Source organism: Hippocampus guttulatus, chromosome 6 (genome assembly GCF_054856545.1).
Source record: "Hippocampus guttulatus isolate MCC_2025c chromosome 6, RoL_Hgut_1.0, whole genome shotgun sequence".
Taxonomy (NCBI): Eukaryota; Metazoa; Chordata; class Actinopteri; order Syngnathiformes; family Syngnathidae; genus Hippocampus; species Hippocampus guttulatus.
Genome location: NC_141266.1, coordinates 6,877,150 through 6,896,186, shown reverse-complemented (window position 1 = coordinate 6,896,186; position 19,037 = coordinate 6,877,150). Strand labels below are relative to the sequence as shown.

The window sequence follows — 19,037 nt, the reverse complement described above, 5'->3', positions numbered from 1 at the left end:
GATAGCTACATGTGCGTCACCAGGGGTGTTCACACGGCAACATTTGCTCTGGTGCTATGCCGGTGCTACCCCAGTAGAGCGCTCACACGTGCAAAGTTACACCGGTGTAGCCCCTGAAAACAGCTTACTCCGGAGCAAATCTAACCCAAATCTAATCTAATGGAGGTGGTTTAAAAATTTGCTCCGGAGCAAATGCTCGTTTGCGGGGCAGCACCGATGTAAAAATGGTACGTGTGAACGCTACAATTTGCTCCGGAGCAAATGCTCGTTTGCGCGGGGGAGTAGCCTCGCTACGCATGAGAAGAGTTGATTACATACGGCGAGAATGCGTTGCTTTCGTGTTCTGTTGTACTTTCGTCATGTGTTTGTTTAATAACGACACAAGACACGATGGCTGGCAATAACAGTAGCAAGCGGCACCTTGCCTCTTGGGTTATACCATCTCAACTAGAACGGGGGGTTGAGGTGGATAGTCCCCGAACATCATCTTTCCTTTTGTAGGAGACTGGACTGTTTCTGAGTTGTTTGTGTAGTTTGTTTCTTTTTTGTGTGTTCACAACCCCCCCCCCTCCAATAGAATTTATTTTGTGATTTCCTCTCTTGATTTTCTGTTTGGCGCATTATATATTTGCTTTTCTGAGTGTCATTGAAGTCATCGTTGATTTAGGTTTTCGTGGGCGGTCATTGAACGCCTCTCGAGCACAAGGCACGGAGACCGAGAAGGAGAAGGACATGCCTGTACAGTAGTTGCTTGAGTTGTGTATGTTTTAAAAAGAACCAACACGACAGCTCTTTGTTTTATATCATTTTGCTCCGCTGCAGAAACTGCCGTGTGACCGCAAGTGGGGCTGCACCGGTGCTACGCCGGAGTTAACACGCTCAGCGGCTTTGTACGTGTGACCGCTCCACAAAATTTGCTCCGGTGTAAAATATATCGCAACAAAATACATCGGTGCAGCACCGGAGCAAATGTGTGCCGTGTGAACACCCCTTATGTGTCCAAAGACACACATGTATACCTAAAGACCTTGTAAACGGAAGGATTTGAAACTAAATACATTAGACATGTTTGAAGATAATTTGTGAAAGAATGCACAGATTGAGAACTGTGTGGAGCTCAGATTAAACTGTTTTCACCATTTTAGTTTTATCTGTTGTCTCATCGCGTGTAGCCTGACCAATCTCTATAAATTGACTTTTGATTCAATTAAATCAATTGTGTCCCAATAAGATTTACAATTCAGTATAATCGTGCCATGCAATGATCAGTTGTGGACACTGGGTACAAAACAAGCAGTTCAGTACAGTGACTGACACGTAACCAGACCAGTCATTCCAGACAATTCATTGTTTTTACTTTAGAGTACTCCACGCCTAGGGTACGGAATGGAAACTAGTTTTGAATTTGATTTACAAGATTACGTACAGATGTAGCAGTCATGTCATAGTTGAATGCATTACTAACACTTAGTGGCACTATAATTATTTTCATTCTCACTTGAACTCCTTTTTATGCCTATTGATCATAAATCATCTAAAGGCGGCAAATATCCTTATCATCAGATGTCAACTTGCAAATGTCCGATAGAAGATACTGCATAAACAAGTTGTAACAAAATAAAGCTTCAATATTTAAATCAAACAGTAAGTTAACCTCGGATTTATTTTTTTCTAAACAAACTGATATTTTTCAATACCTACATTACAGAGACAAGTAATTTAATTCGGTTTTCGTAGTTCAATTTATCGATCGTTCGTGCTATGAGGTCAAGTGGGAAAAGCTAAGCTAGCACCTTACCATACTGTGTCGGGACGAGGTCGGGCTGGAAGGTAAAGTGTGCTGCATGTCTACACTGTGTTTGGGTATGGGGGTTGCAGCTCGGTGACAGTTTCAGCAACGCGGGTCCAAAATGTCTCTGCGGTACGGTCGATAGACCGGAGATAGAAAGTTTCGTGTGTACACCTCGAAGAAAAAGCCGTGCCGCTGCCGCCATGACTGTTGTGACCGCCGGGGCAATTGAACCAAAATACAAAGATCGTGTATATACGTGCTCCTTATTCAAAACAACCTGCATGCTTTACAGCTAAGCTGATACAATAACTTATATGTAACATTTAAGTTTGTTTATTAAATTTCAGCTTTTAATAAATACAAATTTTCATGCATTTATGTCAATTTCTTCTATTGAATCACGGTTCAGGGGTGAACTCTTCTTTGTACACGAATCTGGATCTCAGATCCACGTATACGCCTGCGCACCATTCCGAGAGTGGATGTGTTCGGTAGGAGGATTGCGCTCCGCCCCCACGCATTTCCGAATGGCGCACCGTATCCTCGGTCGGAGCGTCGAGTGTCACTCCTTTTTGATGCACTCTGAATAACCAAACGGTAAATTTGAGCAACACCCTGAATTACTGAACGGGAAGAATGAACCAGTGCGCCCTCGGTGAATAACGCAACCATACCATGGTGTGATTGGCTGGAGGAGGAGGCGTATACACATCACTTTTGCATCAAATAGACCCATACCTGTGCCACGGGCTCGTGTTGCATTTGAGGAAGGTGGAAAGTCGTGCTAAATGCGAGGCGAATGTCAACAACTATGCCTGATTCTGATCAACCGTTTGTTGTTGTTTCATTACAACACATTTTGACCTCCTGCAAACCTTTTTCGTAATTTCTTTTATTCGTATAAATTTTTTAAAAATCTGAACTTAAAAGCATTTCATACGTTTCTCCACAGTACCTTCACGCATGCAGTATAAATCACATTGTTTTACGTTAAATTGCTCGGAATAAAAACATGTAAAAGCGAGATAAATGTAATGGTCTTGTATTTTGTAAATTATATTTTGCCATTAGGGACGGTAGTCCATTGGTTAGCGTGTCGACCTCACAGTGCGGAGGTGCAGGGTTCGATTACGGCTCGGGCCTCCCTGTGTGGAGGTTGAATGTTCTACCCGGGCCTGCGTGGGGTTTCTCCTGGTACTCCGCTCTGTTCCTCCGACATTCAAAAAAAAAAAACATGCACGGCAGGCTGTTTGAACACTCCAAATTGTCGCTCAATGAGCATGATCAGGATGCTCTGCGTCGGCATATACGACCAATATCCAGCAACTTCACTCAGCCACTTAAGATGAGTGCACAGGCCACAAACAACCTGATCAACTCTATGCCAAGGGAGTTGCAATGTATGAAGCAAATGGTGCTCACACCAGATACCCCTTCCCAAGAAAAGAAAAACGGCACGTGGCCAGCCTAAAGGCACACTTGTACAACAACCAGGCTGTCTCATCAGTATCTTGATAAACCACACCTGTAAGGTGGGATGGATCATCTCCACAAAGGACTCACAACACAGATTTAGATATATTTGAGGGAAAATCGCCTTTTGTGTATACAGAAATAGTTGACATCTTTGAGTACAGCTCACGAAAAATGGGGGCAAAAACAAAAGTCCTACCGGTATATTTATATTTTCAATTAATGTGTATCGGGTGCATCGGAAATTCACTCTGACGCTCCTGCACTACTCTGAGAGTGTATGCTTGGAGAGGCAGAGCGCACTTCAGCCATCCATACATTTTTAACACTGCTTCTCCTGAACAGGGTTGCAGAGAGTTGCTGGAACCTATTCCAGGTGAGCTTCGGGCAGAAGGCAGACTACACCCTGAACTGGTCATCCGTCACAGGGCACAGAGTGACAAGAAAAAACATTCACACCCACAACCACACTGCTATTAAGTGTTAACACTGCCCAGACACAAGTCAGGTGAGTGTACCACTTCACCATCAGCGACAAGCACATTCCCCTAATGTTAATTTCCGAACGCAGCGTATGTTCTCAACCACGTGTCAAACTCAAGGCCTGGGGGCCAGATCTGGTGTACCACATCATTTTATGTGGCCCGTGAAAGCAAATCATGTGTCAACGTCCATGCTCCTTGCCAAATCTGTACCGATAATGTCAAATTATTCTGTGTAGGGAAATACTGTAGAAATAATGTTCAGAATTCTGTTACCGTTTACACTCACTTAACTAATAATTAAACAAACCATTATAATTGACTGATTTCAAAACTAGTCATCTATCAATTTTTGGTGTACAATACGATAAGACAATTAAAGATTTATTTGGTTTCACTGTCATAACGGCCCTCCGAGGGAAACCGGAACTTCAAAGAGGCCCGTGACAAAAATGAGTTTGACACCCCTGTCCTAAATCAATCAGCAACTTGTGCTTGAACAGTTTCCATCTCTACTGCCTGATGCACCGTGTCCACAATTGCAAAATGATTGGTCAAATGGCCGATAGTTTTTACGTTTATGTAATCGAGGCTTTTACAGCAGTTGTACACAAGTAACACTGGTCTTATTATGTACTACACAAAAATTTATACCATAAACCTTTTATCCTTAAATATACTGTATACAAAGAAGTTTGTTGATCTGCTGCAGCATTAGTCTGCTTTTTTTATGAGGTATACTGTACTTGATCACAAATGACAGCAAACTGAAATTACACGAACTATCTTTTGTGTGATAGTGGACCTCTCTGTGGTTTGGCACTGCTCTTTTAGAAATTACAGGAATACATGATGATGAGGCTAACCCTTGAGGATACAGTAAGTTTATTTAAACACAGAAGGGCAGAGAAAAAATGAAAAGAAGAACGAGAACAATTTTCCTCAAGAAAAAAAGTGTACTGCAGTTCTGTTCAATATCAAAATGTACATATTCACTCTATCAAGTTAAAGATGAAAAAAGCAAACATATTTACATTTCTTTTTCTACATTGTTAAGTTGACTTGGCACACTCTGCCACATCCAGCTTCTTGCCACTGTCGCACATTTTGGCCAGATTCTGTTGAGAGAAAAGCACTGTATGAGATGATGAAATGGCTGGAGAAAATAAACTGTCAATTTATCAAAGGAAATCTTACATTCGCAGCTCGAATGACGCTGGCAGGAGACTGGATGGCTGCGAGGTCTGTTAGTATTTTCTTGAGATCACAGTTGTATGGATGTTCTGAAGCATTTGAAAACGTGTCACATGATGGTCCTCAACAAAATGAGCCTTTGAATCTCATTTTGACTTTCACTACATTCCAAATTAGCGGACGTTGTATCGGTCTGTCGTGGTGAAGAAGGAGCTGAGCCAAAGGGCAAAGCTCTCAATTTACCGGTCGATCCCAACCCTCATCTATGGTCACGAGCGATGGGTCGTGACTGAAAGAACGAGATCACGGATACAAGCGGCCGAAATTAGTTTTCTCCGCAGGGTGTCCGGGCTCTCCCTTAGAGATAAGGTGAAAAGCTCGGTCATCCGGGAGGGGCTCAGAGTAGAGCCGCTTCTCCTCCACATCGAGAGGAGCCAGATGAGGTGGCTTGGGCATCTGATTAGGATGCCTCCTGGACGCCTCCCTGGCGAGGTGTTCCGGGCATGTCCCACTGGCAGGAGACCCCGGGCGTCCCCGGACACGCTGGAGAGACTATGTCACCCAGTCTGGGCTTCCCTGCTAAAGCTATTGCCCCCGCGACCCGGCCCCGGATAAGCGGTAGATGATGGATGGATGGATGGATACATTCCAAATTATTGGGCATACAGGTTTCTACATTAACAATGGCCAAGGGCCACCACGTGACTGTGTTGGGCCACCCAAAGGCTGCTGACGCTAGCATTGCAACTTTAGCAGGCGGAGACCCGGAGTGAGAAAAGCAGTCTAAATACAGTACCGGTATGTAGATATTTTTTAGGGCTAACTTCAGATGCTGTGGCTTTAGGTATGCTTTGTCGTCCAGAAATTAAAGTTAATTCTACATACTTAATCACACAGAGCACATTGTATGTATTTGTATGATGAATGTATGTACCTGGTTCCGGAGACCTTTGTGGCTTAAGTTGCAGGTATGGATGCTCCAGCAGTTCTACAATGGATATTCGCTCCCTAGGACTTCGGACCAAGCATCTCTGTCAAACAAGAAGCCGTATTCGCGGTTACAAAATACAAACTTCATGACACAGAGGTTTGCTGATACATCTCAGTCAGTGTTTTTTCTGAAGACCACCATTCTAGTTTTTTGCAATACCAAAGTTGAGTAATTTATGATCTCATGATGATTCTCAATTGACCAAAGAACTAAATCAAAATGTCTTCTTGAGAGGAGCTATGACAGTTTTCAGAACTCACATTCATTAAATTAACTTGTACATGTATGTTACATCTAAGGAAGATTTGGACTGATGATGTATGCAACTTGGAAAGGTTCTCATTTCTTTGGTTGACTTTGTTTTAAAATAATACAATATAATGTGTTTTTTTATCATTGAGAACATGAACACCAAATACAAATAACTGCTGTATAAACGACCGATTACCAAGACAACAATTTGTTGTTTTCGGGCTCTTACTTTCAACACATCCAGCAAGTCCTTCTCTGAGATGTCAGGAAATGCAATTTTATGGCTGGGATTGATGATGGCATGCATCTTGCTGATTCGATTGGTGATGCTTTGGAATGGACTCTTTCTGTATGTCATATAGTACAGGATACATCCGAGGGACCACACATCCCCCTTTGGACCTATCTTAGAAACAACATTTTAAAAAAGTTAGCAGACACTCTTCTGCAATCAGAGAGATATTTCTTAAATTGTGAAATAAACAATAGGAAGAGTACTTTTGAGCGTGCTTTTCCATGCTGGGATGAAGTGTCTTTAATTGCCTCCGGGGGCATATAGTTGAGGGTTCCAGCCTGTGTTTGATTTGACATAATGACACTTACATTTACCCTGACCATGTTTTATTTCACTTGTATGTCAAACATTCATTGGCTTTTAACTCCTCTAAATTTACAGCTCTTACTTGTGTATCCTTCATAATGCTTGTCACATCAGGTTGGATACGGCTTGCAATACCAAAGTCAATTAGCTTCAGTGTCGCATTGACAATGACAAAATTTGCTGGCTTCAAGTCACCGTGGACGATGCCTGCACACAAGAGCCAAAAGCACGCATGAGAATGGTTTAAAATAAATACAAGTTACTAATTGGAGAACGCGGCATGGAGAGAGTGAGAGAAAGAAAGTACCATGTTTGTGAATTGTTTGGACGGCTTCTAGCATGTACTTCCAGTATAGCTTCCTCTCAATTGGATTGACAGACGTTCTGCTCTGCAACCAAGTGTTGAGATCCAAGTTGCCACACTCCATCAACACATAAATGTAGCTGTTGGTTATTTCACTGCAAAAACATGACCACAAGAACATTAAAATAACCCTGAAATGTACAGTGCAATGTATGTTCCACTAAATTGCACAGCCACCTTATGCTGTTTTCTATTCTATTGCTAATTTATTATATTTATTCTACAAATATACTGTATTATTAATACTATATTTTATATTGCACTGTATTGCACAATGAAACACTTTGTTTTTTTTCTTCCCCCCGAATTTTGCTGCTGTGGACTGCAAATTTCCCCAGTGTGGGACAAATAAAGGTTATCTTAAGTATGAAGTAGTGGTCGTCGTCCGCCTGACAGTAAAACCACACATCATCTAACAACAACGTGATGAACAGAATAAAAACAGAGGGATTTTTATACAATGGAATTCTTTCCACCCAGTCCATGCACTTACTAGTCATAGAGCTTTATAATTTGATCGCTGTATTGCTGCAAGTAGTTCAGATGCTCAATCTCATTTTTGGAATTTTCTACTGTCTGAGCATCTGCATCCTCAAGGTCGATGTATTTCACTGCAAACAATTGTTTTTTTTCATCCAGGACCTGGTACACCTAAAGAAAAAAAAAATGAAATAAGCTATGATTATGAGGAGCAAATACCGACAATTATTATGTATGAATATTATTTTGCATTTCTATTTTTATTAGTATTATTACAAGGGAGTCACATGCGCAGCACATTTTCACCAATATACTATATTTATTTTCTGTCATTTACCTTGCCGGATCCACCACGTCCAATCATTTTAAGAATGAAGAACTGTTTGCCTTTAATGGTCACGAACTCATTTGATGTGAAGGAAACCTGCTCATAGCAAAAAATGTCTTGTTACCATTTCAAATATTTGAAAAATGCAGTTTCACAGTTTTGTGTTGTTGGTTAGTGGAACCAACACAGTGGTATATTTCGACCGAATCGTGATACAAAGTTTGATTGGCATTTTTCCCCCCAGTTGGTAAGATTAGAATTGGTAATCATGATACTGTATACATGTCCAGAGAGAATGTAAGCAAAATACGAGGACACTTCCTTATCGACGTGACACAAACTTGAAATGGAAGTGGACTGTACAGTTGTGGCACAAGTTAAGTGGTTGTACCTGTGGGATGTGAAAGACAGCTGAGTAATTCAGAGGTGGGCATGGCTGCTGAACAGGTTCACCACTGTGTGCTGCTTTTCGGGATGAATACAACACTGCAGGTTCTCTCATGGCAATAGGAGTAATAAAGCTGAAGGGGAGAAGGGTAGACGTTCAAGTAAGGCAAATCAAATGTAGTGATTAATTCACACAACGAAGCTTCACAATGTCATCTAACTCACAGGTTCTTTGCGTTAAAAGCAGGCACAAAACAATAAATGTATTTTACCAATTGGCCCGCACAGGTATTACCGATTAGCACAGGTATTGCTGTAGTTATTTGGAGTCTGTGGATCTAATTTCGATGGAACCGGGAGAGATGCAGTCGGGATGGAGTTGCTCAAACAGGGAACCGGTTTGGAATCAGGTGGTGTTTCACGTTTCACCTAAAAAGAAGAGAAGAGACGTGCATGCAAAAAGGGGTTCAATTTGACAGGAAGTTGAATCACAGTATGTTGTGTGATCAAGTTTTTTCCTAGATATAAAATTGGGAGTGGCTGCCTCTGGCTCTGAAACATCTCACATCACGAAAACGGTTTACAACTGACCAGAGGTGCACAAACTGTGTCACTTTGACTGCAAGGCAGTGTCACGCCAAATGTGTCAGGCGATTTCATTGACTTTTTTTAAAAACGCAAATATTGCTTCTTTTGTAACCAAGATTGTCTCACTCATTCAAAAATTACATCTTAAAATAAGTATTCTGTTTTTTTAATTACTCAGAGAGAGCTCATAAAATATGCAAATATTCTTCCAAGCAAGGTAAGATTACAAAGATGAGAGGTGATTGCAGGTCTTACAGGTAGTGAAAAAGTCGGAGTTCATGTTACATGTTACTTCATGTTACTGATGAGATGCAGCCATTGAATGCTTCTTCGAAAATATAACCTGTAAAATGTCTCAAGCACAAGTGGCCACACCTCACAACCTGTGAACCCATTATTCGCTGATTGAAAAGCTTGGGCTCGGTTGATTTTGATGGTTTGAAAGAAAGATTCAATGACATGATTGTTAATTGAAAAGGTTTGCATAATACAAAAAAAAAATACAGCATTTTTTTAAGAAAAGGAAAACATTAAAGAACAGTGAAAAACTTCACAGAAATGTGAAATGCGCTTTTTTTGAGGCAGTTGGGTGTGTGCGAATGAATCGAATGGTACAACCTCTGCTTCAAATTGAGAAAGAAAAAACCCTGGCAAAGAATTCAGATAAGCCGCACACTGTATTGGCAGACATACTGGTGTTGTACTGATTTAAAATTATCAAGGCATTCTGCAGTGTGTGTATAAAGACGTCCAACCTTTGTCAAAACATCCTGACTTGTAATCTTCCACTCTCCAACTGATACACTCTCCTTGCTGGCAGGTTTGGGATGTTCCGCTGTTTGGTTCACAGCAACCCTGTCAGGGAGCTGGGGTTCTTGGATGCACCCCGCATGTTGACATGTTAATTTCAAAAACTCTTAAAAGAATAATTTACGCTACAATGATGTTAGGAGAACGCCCAAGGCCATAAAAAAGGCAGTCTGGACACTGCAGTGACAGTAGAGGCCATATTGTTAACTAGCATGTCGATTTTCTCCATGTTTCCAATAAAGGCCTGCAATAGCCTCGGCCAACTTTGGGCTCTTTGGAAGTGGATTTGGGGACATTTCTTAACTATACAGTATACTCACAAAACAATATTGCGTTGCATTGTTTTAATATACTGTACTGTATATCTGTATACCTAAATTGTTAGAATTTCTATACAATCAGGATATCAGGATTTTTGGTGCCACTAACCGAGCAGCAAGTGAAAGAGAGCAAAATAAAATATTAAAAAAATCACTGATTTAATTGGAGGATAGTGGAGTATATCTACGTAAAAAAACAGATGGATGTACTTGTGTAGTCTTTCACAATCTTTGCCATGCCCGAAGCAAGGAAAGAGGGGGAAAAAAGAGCATGTTTTCGAAATTAAACATTTATTCATTAACAAATGAGCAGAAGTTGATTTTCTAAAATAATGTAGCTACTTTCAAAAGATGCAGTACCGACAGTTAACAGTGTTGGAATAACACTGTTTCAATGTAATGGCATTACCGGTAACTTTTGAATAACGGAAGGATTTAATCATTTTCAGCCCTTTCGTTAAAACTCTACTGCTGTCACTGATATTAGCAATCTAATTATTTACACACTCTATCAGGGCAGGCTAGCCATGACCAATTTGCGAATAAATACCAAGTGTTCTAAAGTGTATTGTTTTTACTCTTCATTCAGCTAACATAAATGTCTTTTACACTATAAATTGAACATAACAGAAAAATATAATTACTTTGTGAGTAACTAATTACTTTTACAAGGCACCCAATGAGTTAGTAAGTCAATTACTTTTAAGAAGGAGTAGTTTGTAGCGATAACAATTTTTTTTGTAAAGTAACATTCCACAACACTGAAAATTACAACAGTTAGCAAGTGGCGCTAAAATCTATTAGCAGAGGTCAAAATTCATTTGTGGCAGCCCGCCACAGATAATGTATACGTTGATTGATACAGGTTGTTTATCCTCACTCGGAGTGGAATATACAACAGTATGTAATTCTGTATGCATAAAACAGCATATAGTCTGCTATACTACATGAATCTATTTCTCTTATAGGTCACTCACTGGCGATGATGGTCATCTTAGACTTAAAAAACAAAACAGAAAAAAAAACTATGTATAAAGTGAGATTTTTGTGGGGAAACAAATTCCTTACAGATGGTACATTTTGGAAAAAGTCAATTGCACTCTATGCAAGTTATGCCAAACTAGGTAACAAGATGGCGCCACCAACCCTGTGCATGTCAGCGCTGTCCAGACTTTGCTAAAGAGTAATGCCTCGTTTATCGCGGTTAATGGGGACCAAAATCACCCACGATAAACAAAAATCTGCTAAGTAGCGACCCCCCCCCCTCCATATAGGTACATGTACATAATATTTATAAGGCCAAATTTTATGGTACACATGCATGTAGAAGTCAATTTTGAAGTAATTAACATGACTTAATGCTGTATACTAATAGATTTAAACATGTATAAATTGGGTTAGTTTATGAATAACAAAATACAGTAAACATATATTTATTAAAAAAAAATTAAGTCTGCAAAAAGTCCGCAAACGGTCCGCGAGAAGCTGAAGCTAAAGTCAGCAAAACAACAGCGAGTCACATAGAGCAGGGGTCCCCAACCTTTTTTGCCCCACGGACCGGTTTATGTCAGACAATATTTTCAGGGACAGGCAGAAATAATACAACAAAATAATATGCTATGAGCTGCATGAAAACTGTGGCGTTTTCGTAATATAATAACAATAAACACAAGGAGCGTATAATCTGGCCGCAACACTCTGATCGCGATGGTAATGTTTAATGCATTCAAAATACGATACAATGCAAATTTAAAGTGCATGAAAATGACGACTCACCACAGCCCCGAGCTTGATTTTCTGCAACCAGACGGTCCCATCTCGTGGTAATGGGAGACAATGACACCTCAAGTGTGTGTTTTATGTCCAGTCTACTTCGTAATTTTGTTTTAGTCGCCGCTGCTGCAGAAAACCCCCGCCTCACACAGGTAGCATGTCGGAAATAGCAACAGTGCTATTGTGGCGATCTCAGAATATTCAGCCATAACTTTAATTCAGTTGTCTCGAACGTCTTTTTAAGGCCGCTATCATTTGCGATCTCCAGCAGTTTTTTTTACTAATTTTTTTAGGTCTTTTTTTTTTTAGCGTATCGGTCACGTGACGCAGAAGCGTGGTTTGAGGTGTGTCAAGCGTGACAGAGACGGATGTAACAGAGAATCCGGTAATTTTTCAAAATAAAACATCTTTCGTATTCCGAAATAAATAAAACGTAATTAAGGCAAGTTCTTTCTGTGCGGCCTGGTACCAAATGCCCTGCGGACCGGTATCGGTCCGCGGACCGGTATCGGTCCGCGGACCGGCGGTTGGGGACCACTGACATAGAGCAACATATACAGTGCTGTACTACATGTATACGAAAATTTTATATATATATATATATATATATATATATATATATATATATATTTTTTTTATGAATATGTTTGAAAAAATCCACGATGCACTGAAGCCGCAATAAACGAACCGCGAAATAGCGAGGGATCACTGTATTTGGCTTTGAGAATACCTATAGAGAGCTGCTCCTTCTTGGTGGGAACAAGTTGTTTCTCTCCAGCTTTCAGGTTCTGCAGGGCCACCTCCAACAGCTCAGCTGGTTTGGCACTTAAGGTATGGGCTTTGAACAGTATTGAAGCCGCCTTGTTCACATTTCCTTCATAACAACGACAAAATAGCATTCTCAATTTGCAATCAATCGGGTGAGTAGTCATGCTTTTATGGCTAGAGTAGGCAGTGATTTAACCACCCCCCCACAAAAACTGTGTTATTTTTAAAATACTATTAAGGGGGGGGCGGGAATCAAGTCGCTGATGGTGTAGTAGTGTCACAGGAAATGAAAGCTCATTACTGTCAAGGGATAATATTGGTGACGCGGACAGCTGTCGTGTGCGTGTCTTGGGGCTGGTCGGTGAAGTGGGGCTACATTCAAATCTTGCTTACAGTTTCAAGTTCAACAATACACACGTTGGCTTTCACCTTTAAGTATAAACGCATACATAAGATATGAGTTCGACCCGCCACATTAGATTCCAGTAGCATCATGTAGTAAATATAAGGCAAAACCGTAAAAAGATTGTGTTACTATACCTTGAGAAACCACAAACTGAGCATGTGCTGCATGGACAAATGCAAAGGTTTTGCAGTGGGATCTTGCAACTATGAAATGGTCTTCAGCTCCATCAGGGTCATCAATGCTTCAAAGGAAAAACAGAAAATTCAACACAAAAATGTGAACTGAGTCATAATCATAAAGTATCATCATCATCTTACTGGAATGCAACCCAGTCATACATCACATATAAAATTAAATCTAACAAACATAGCCTAGTAAAGGGAGTATTAGTCAGTGGTTCACAACTAAGGTGCTATGGCACATTATGAGAGCTCTTGAGGGGTGCTGTGGGAAACGATCCAATTACACCAAAGTTGTCTGAAATTATTTTTTTTACAAATCCAATGAAACCTCGAGTTACGAATGACCTTTTTTTAAATGAACTTTAAGCTATGCGCAAAATTTGGGGAGGAAACCATCCATGGTTCTGTGCCTAACTCACCTCACTCCTGTTTTTTTTTTAACTCTTAATTACACATTAGAATCACTTTAAGGTTATGCCCCAAAAGATCCACATAAAACTTAATGACTCCGCAGCAGCAACAAGCAGAAGGCTGTCATGTGTGCAACCAGAAGTTCACTAACTGATCACAGGTTTCCATACTGCAAATCAGAGATGGACGATTTGTTTCTTCGAATGGACCATGCAACTCAATGTTGTAAGATATGAATTTAATGTCTTTTAATAAAAGGGTAAACAAAATTGTTTTCTAAAGCTGCCATTGTGTAGCCCTGGTATTTGTTCTTGTAATGAGGGAATAGACTAAAAACCGAAGGAAAACAAAATCACATCAAAAGGTTGTTTTTTTTTTTTTTTAAATGTGCACTCTTGACAATAATCCTGTGTATGCAGCGGTTGCCATTCATACAGAGTAAATCATGGCATCCTGCTAATATACTGTATCAGGATTGTGTTAAAGAGGCCCAGATTTATAACCATGCGAGTAAATTGCGAAAATGGGTCAATAGAAAATTGGGGAGATATTTTTAAAGGGCAATGCAGTAAAACTATAGAGTGAGTTCACACTTACCCCGTGAGTTCTGCATATTTGATCAGCAACCTTGCATAGCTGGAGTTCTTGCTGTGCTGTTTTATCGGCAGACGTGAATAGACTTTATAATAGCATTCTTTGAGTTTATTCAGGAAATTCACATCAGTATGAGGGTTGCCTCTTTTTTCAAGGTTCATCAGGTAAGTCCAACATGACTCGGGGGAATTTAAAAGAAGGACTTGTTCAAAATTGTCAGTTACGTCTGCAAAGAAAAAGTTAAAATCAAGACACGCAAACATCACAAAATAGTTTCATGGTCGGACCATGAGTATGCAGACATGCATTAACACTGTTTATCATTACCATCCAGTTTCAGGGTATTTTTTGTTTCATGTGTATAAAGGTGAGTGATCGTGGACTTCATGGAGTCTTGGTCCTGCCAAGGGCCACCTTCTGGAGTGACAGATTGTGTCTGCAATAATGGACAACATGTTTGTTCTTCTTGACACAAAAAAATGCCTTAATGAAGAATTCTAAAACCAGAATACAAAATGCTCACCGGAAGGCTGGCCAAGTAGTCATCAACAGCAGCTTTCTTTGACGAGAAAAGCTGAAGCTTTGTGCTCACATTTGTACCAGACATTTGCCTGAAACAGAAGAACACCACTTACATATTTCACATTTGTTGTTGTATAGAACTCACTTTGTTATGTAGAGAGTACTGTACTTCATTATCAAACAGATGCAGGTTGTGAAATCAAGAACTAGAGAATCAAACAACTAGAACTGTTACTATGGAATATTTTTGGATTATTCTATCAGTTAATTTAATAAAAATTGTATTAAAGTTCAATGCTGTGTTTATTGCTAATTAACAGATTATTGTTTATTTGGTATTGATACATAATTAACAGGGGTGCAAAAAAAAAAAAGTCATTTGAATCGGAAAGATTGTTTTTGATTTACCGGTAACCGAGCCGTGACATGCTTTAAAATGTAACACCCTCAAATCCGATCAAACCCCAGGTATGAATTGGTGTCCAACCGTTTGAATTCTTTGAAATTTAATTAACTTCAACAGTTTGGGCTTTTGAGAGCCATATTGTTAGATATTAATACATTTTAGGACTGAATGATTAATCGAAACGAACTGATGTTGCGATGGAGTACAATGCACTTTTCAAATCACAAAAGTTAAGAATTGGGGTAGGGGAGGGCAGAACACCCCCCCCCAAAAAAACGAACATTCCATGCCATAAGCACGCCACGCACACTCACCTTCCCTGTAAATTCCGCTATTTTGCATGATTAAATCGATCAAAGACTGCTCACCAATCAATGGTTCATTCATCAGTCATAAACAACATGTTATTCATATGCACTTATACAGAACGGACAATTATCTAACACTGACTGCTAAAGAATTTCTGAACAGGAATGATAAACAAATACGTTATTTGGGGAAATTGAAATAGCTTTTATTGCTAAACTTTACCCACCAAAACACGAAATGCATATCTAGATCATCTCCAGGGCACACAGACAAACAACCATCTGTGCACACACTCACACCAAAGAAGAAATTTACAATGTTCCATTGACCTGCCACGCATATTTTTGGAATGTGGGAGGAAACTGGAGTACCCGGGGAAAACCCACGCAGGCACAGGGAGAACATGCAAACTCCACACAGGAAGGCTGGAGCCGGAATTGAACCCTGCACATCTGCACGGTGAGGCCGACGCGCTAACGAGTCAACTACCGGGCCGTCCCCAGTTTCATTATTCGACCTAAAAATAAAATAAAATACATTTTAAAAAAGGAGGGGGTGGGGACGGGGGACAATTGTATTGAATGAACCAGGTAAACAAAAACTGTCATGAAAATCTAATGAGGGGGAAAAAATACAGGAAAGGTTTTTTTCCCCTCCTCTTCTCGATCGTTTTCTGTTTACATCTACGATATCGGTGCACTTAATAGCGAACCGCCAGGCTTCCCGTGCCGTCTCCCTCTGTTGTTCTTTTTTGTTTATGTTCCTCTGGACGTCTTGTAACTGGGAAAGTAAATTCCTTGTGTGTTCTACTTATTTGGCCAGTAAATCTGATTCTGTTTGAATGAGCCTTTATTGGGACCCAGGATTTTGACCATTACCTCCAAATTTGCATTTAATGTTGCATTAAAACTACGGAATCTTGTTGAAAAATTACCTGGACGAACTATTTAGAACTGATTCATCACTGCCATTTGATGTGTTCCCATTGGTGTCATCGCCATCCTTTTCTGGGATCGAGAAAGGAACATTGGGAACCCTGCATGGCTAGAATGGGAAAGGAAAAAAACAAAAACAAATCACAGATGACAACACAGACACACTTAAAATGATAAAAACTAAGACCAACATGGTGAAATTCAATTCTCACCAAGCACTGAGATGCAGACGACCTGTTCTGCATCTGGTCTGACGATACATTGAGAATTCCACTTCTGTGAGCAAGAGAAGAAAAAAAAAAAGCGACCCTAAATGAAAAGCAGCAGCTTTAAAGATGGAAGCATCCAATGGCCTTACCCAAACTTGAAAATGCTTGACAGATGCAATTCACCAGTCCCATCTGATAACCTGCTTCTTTTCTGGACTTCTGTGCCTTTTTTGACAACATCATGTGCAGTACAGTTTAAAAATGCTGTCAAAAACACAAGGACAATGAAAAACATTAGTGTCAGATATAATAAAAACATGAAAGGTTTCTATACAACAAATGGGACTGATGTGTTGGATTAGCGAGTGAGTTGTCAAAGAGCGCACTTTTATATGAAAGCAATACAGTAGCCTCTTGCACGGACCGGAACAAATATACATTTGTATGCCATCAATGCGAATGCAGAGTATAACATGCATAAAGGCAGGATGAACCATAACCACGAATCACTAAGATTATATATATATAAATATATATATACACACACACACACACAGTGTTCGCCTTTCAAAAGAGTGAAATATGTGACTGTGATCGTGCATGACAATAAACAAAGACAAGCATCAATTAACTGGACATTGGAATCTTCAAATAATAATGTATATACACAAAATGGAAGGACTACTACCAACTATCATTCTCAACCATGCACAACTTGTTCAAATTTAACAATTAAAAATGTGTTAGATAAATTTGGATGGGTAGCTCAGTAAACTAATTGTTGACACAAAATAAAAGATTCTCACGTGGTTCATTTTCCTTGTCATCTGGAGAAAAAAATGGATTTTTCTCTTCCTGCAACCTTTGCAAAGCTGTCTCGAGTAGCTCCTTTGGTTCTGCACCAAGTTCAATTGCATTATGCAGTATGTACATACATTTCTTTGTGTTGCCTGATAATATAACAACAACAAAACAAAACACACACAAGTAAATATGTCAGCTATCATGTGTTAATTCCATCTGCAATGAAAATATTTCTACCTTGAGAATGTGCAAACTCTGCATGTGCGATGTGGACAAATGCGAAGTTCTGGCTATGAGATCTTGCAACACTGAAGTTTGTCTCAGCCTCATTAATGTCTTGAATTCTATGAAGTAAAAAACATTCCTTAAATTTTAGAAATACAGTATCATAGTAGTCGTACAAAAAAGAGGAGAAAGTGTTTGCTCGAAATTATAAGAACATCACTCACGCTTTCAACTCTGCAAATCTGACCAACATCCTGGCATAGCTTTCATTTTGACAGTGTAGTCTAAGAGGCATATTCAAGAAAACTTTGGTATAAAAACTGATGAGTCGAGTGAGATGGTTCGGATCCGAGTGTGGGTCCCCTTTCTTCTCGAGGTTTGTCATATATGAGAGACAAGCTTCAGATGACTTCGAGCTGATGATCTGGTTAATATTATCAGTGTCATCTGAAAGAACATAAAATCAACAGATCTGATTAAGCCTGTGTTCAGCAAGTGATATGACAACGAGGCATCCAAGTACCTTCATTGAGACGTTTTCTAATCTTGCTGAGCTTTTGACAAACCATGGCAAGTCTCTGCATTCTGTCCGTATGCTCTTCTGCTTCCATCTAAAATGATAGACAACGGCATGTCTGTTCAGATTTTAGCACACCACCACGTATCCCATATCACATTGTCCAGTTCATGGTATATGTATTGTTATTTTTGTAATTTTGCTCCGTTTTACTCTGCCGTCTACAGTCAGGTTGGGATTGCAAATGAGAATGTGTTCTCAACACTTGGATAAATCGAAGTTTAAATATTAAGTTTGCATTCGCTGCATATACTTCAGCTCACAGTACGTGTTCACACAAAGGCATGACTCAAACTTCATTTGCCATTTTCACTTATACTTCACTTTTTCTGACGAAAGGTAAATTGTGAAAGTGGCTGGCAGGCAATCATATCGACGATCAAAAAACGTAATAACCGACAGCCATTTGTAATTGTTTTCCAACTGACAGAGGATAGCATGACTTAGCCCGTTGTACCTCCATAAAACTTTCTAATTTCATTCCAGGACTGATCACGCTACTTTGCTTCTATCGGCGCATCTCCTGGGTTTTTTTTAACGCTTAAATATAATTATTCGCCTCTCACCGTGCAGATGCCAGGAACATAAATCCGTTATTTAATCACAGAAATTGGACGATATGCTCGCTCTTTCAACAACTAACAGTTTTCAAATGTTGCACTTCCGTTTGAGTTGCGTGTTGATTGGCTGGTTTGAGCTGACGCTACCAGGCGACGCCTTTGGATTTATTTTAAAACGTCACTGATTTATTTTAAAACATCATCATCAATACTACTACTACTACTACTACTCCTACTACTACTACTACTACTAATAATAATAATAATAATAATAAACTATTATTATTGTCATTG

General features: G+C 39.8%; 2 protein-coding genes and 1 long non-coding RNA gene across 4 annotated transcripts in view; 1 reads left to right on the top strand and 2 right to left on the bottom strand.

The window, feature by feature from the left end:
- Positions 1-2,031, bottom strand: part of bckdhb (branched chain keto acid dehydrogenase E1 subunit beta) — a 56,799-nt gene extending 54,768 nt beyond the window's left edge. The window contains exon 1 of the mRNA XM_086112781.1: positions 1,799-2,031. Coding sequence (XP_085968907.1) covers positions 1,799-1,994 — 196 coding nt within the window. The 5' untranslated portion in view covers positions 1,995-2,031. The remainder of the gene's footprint in view (positions 1-1,798) is intronic.
- LOC147203390 (uncharacterized) lies at positions 1,771-7,520 on the top strand. Its single transcript, XR_015101104.1, has 2 exons — positions 1,771-1,830; positions 3,611-7,520. It is a non-coding gene; the product is annotated as an uncharacterized LOC147203390 (long non-coding RNA).
- ttk (ttk protein kinase) lies at positions 4,616-18,817 on the bottom strand. Of its 2 annotated transcripts, XM_086112780.1 has the most exons (25): positions 18,750-18,817; positions 18,130-18,217; positions 17,831-18,053; positions 17,619-17,725; positions 17,384-17,527; positions 16,727-16,841; positions 16,581-16,644; positions 16,368-16,477; positions 14,720-14,807; positions 14,524-14,632; positions 14,200-14,422; positions 13,144-13,250; positions 12,566-12,709; positions 9,688-9,806; positions 8,640-8,773; positions 8,349-8,478; positions 7,967-8,053; positions 7,643-7,800; positions 7,093-7,244; positions 6,868-6,992; positions 6,683-6,757; positions 6,414-6,590; positions 5,876-5,972; positions 4,945-5,030; positions 4,616-4,865 (listed from the first exon to the last, which is right to left on the bottom strand). In XM_086112780.1, exons 2-25 carry the CDS (start codon positions 18,215-18,217, stop codon positions 4,800-4,802), a joined length of 2,928 nt encoding a protein of 975 aa, XP_085968906.1. In that variant the 5' UTR covers positions 18,750-18,817; the 3' UTR covers positions 4,616-4,799. The 2 variants fall into 2 exon arrangements, with proteins under 2 accessions (XP_085968906.1, XP_085968905.1); XM_086112779.1 differs by lacking the exons at positions 4,616-4,865; positions 4,945-5,030 and having other exon boundaries at positions 5,691-5,972.
- Positions 18,818-19,037: the final 220 nt, after the last annotated feature.

What these genes read in the sequence shown, in the direction of transcription:
- ttk (XM_086112779.1), bottom strand. Translation starts at nt 18,217, where the DNA reads ATGGAAGCAGAAGAGCATACGGACAGAATGCAGAGACTTGCCATGGTT. An exon ending in AAATACCCTGAAACTGGATG is followed by an intron (nt 14,423 to 14,523) that starts GTAATGATAAAC and finishes TTTTCTTTGCAG; the next exon opens with ACGTAACTGACAATTTTGAA. An exon ending in CCAAACAATTCACAAACATG is followed by an intron (nt 6,993 to 7,092) that starts GTACTTTCTTTC and finishes TCTTGTGTGCAG; the next exon opens with GCATCGTCCACGGTGACTTG.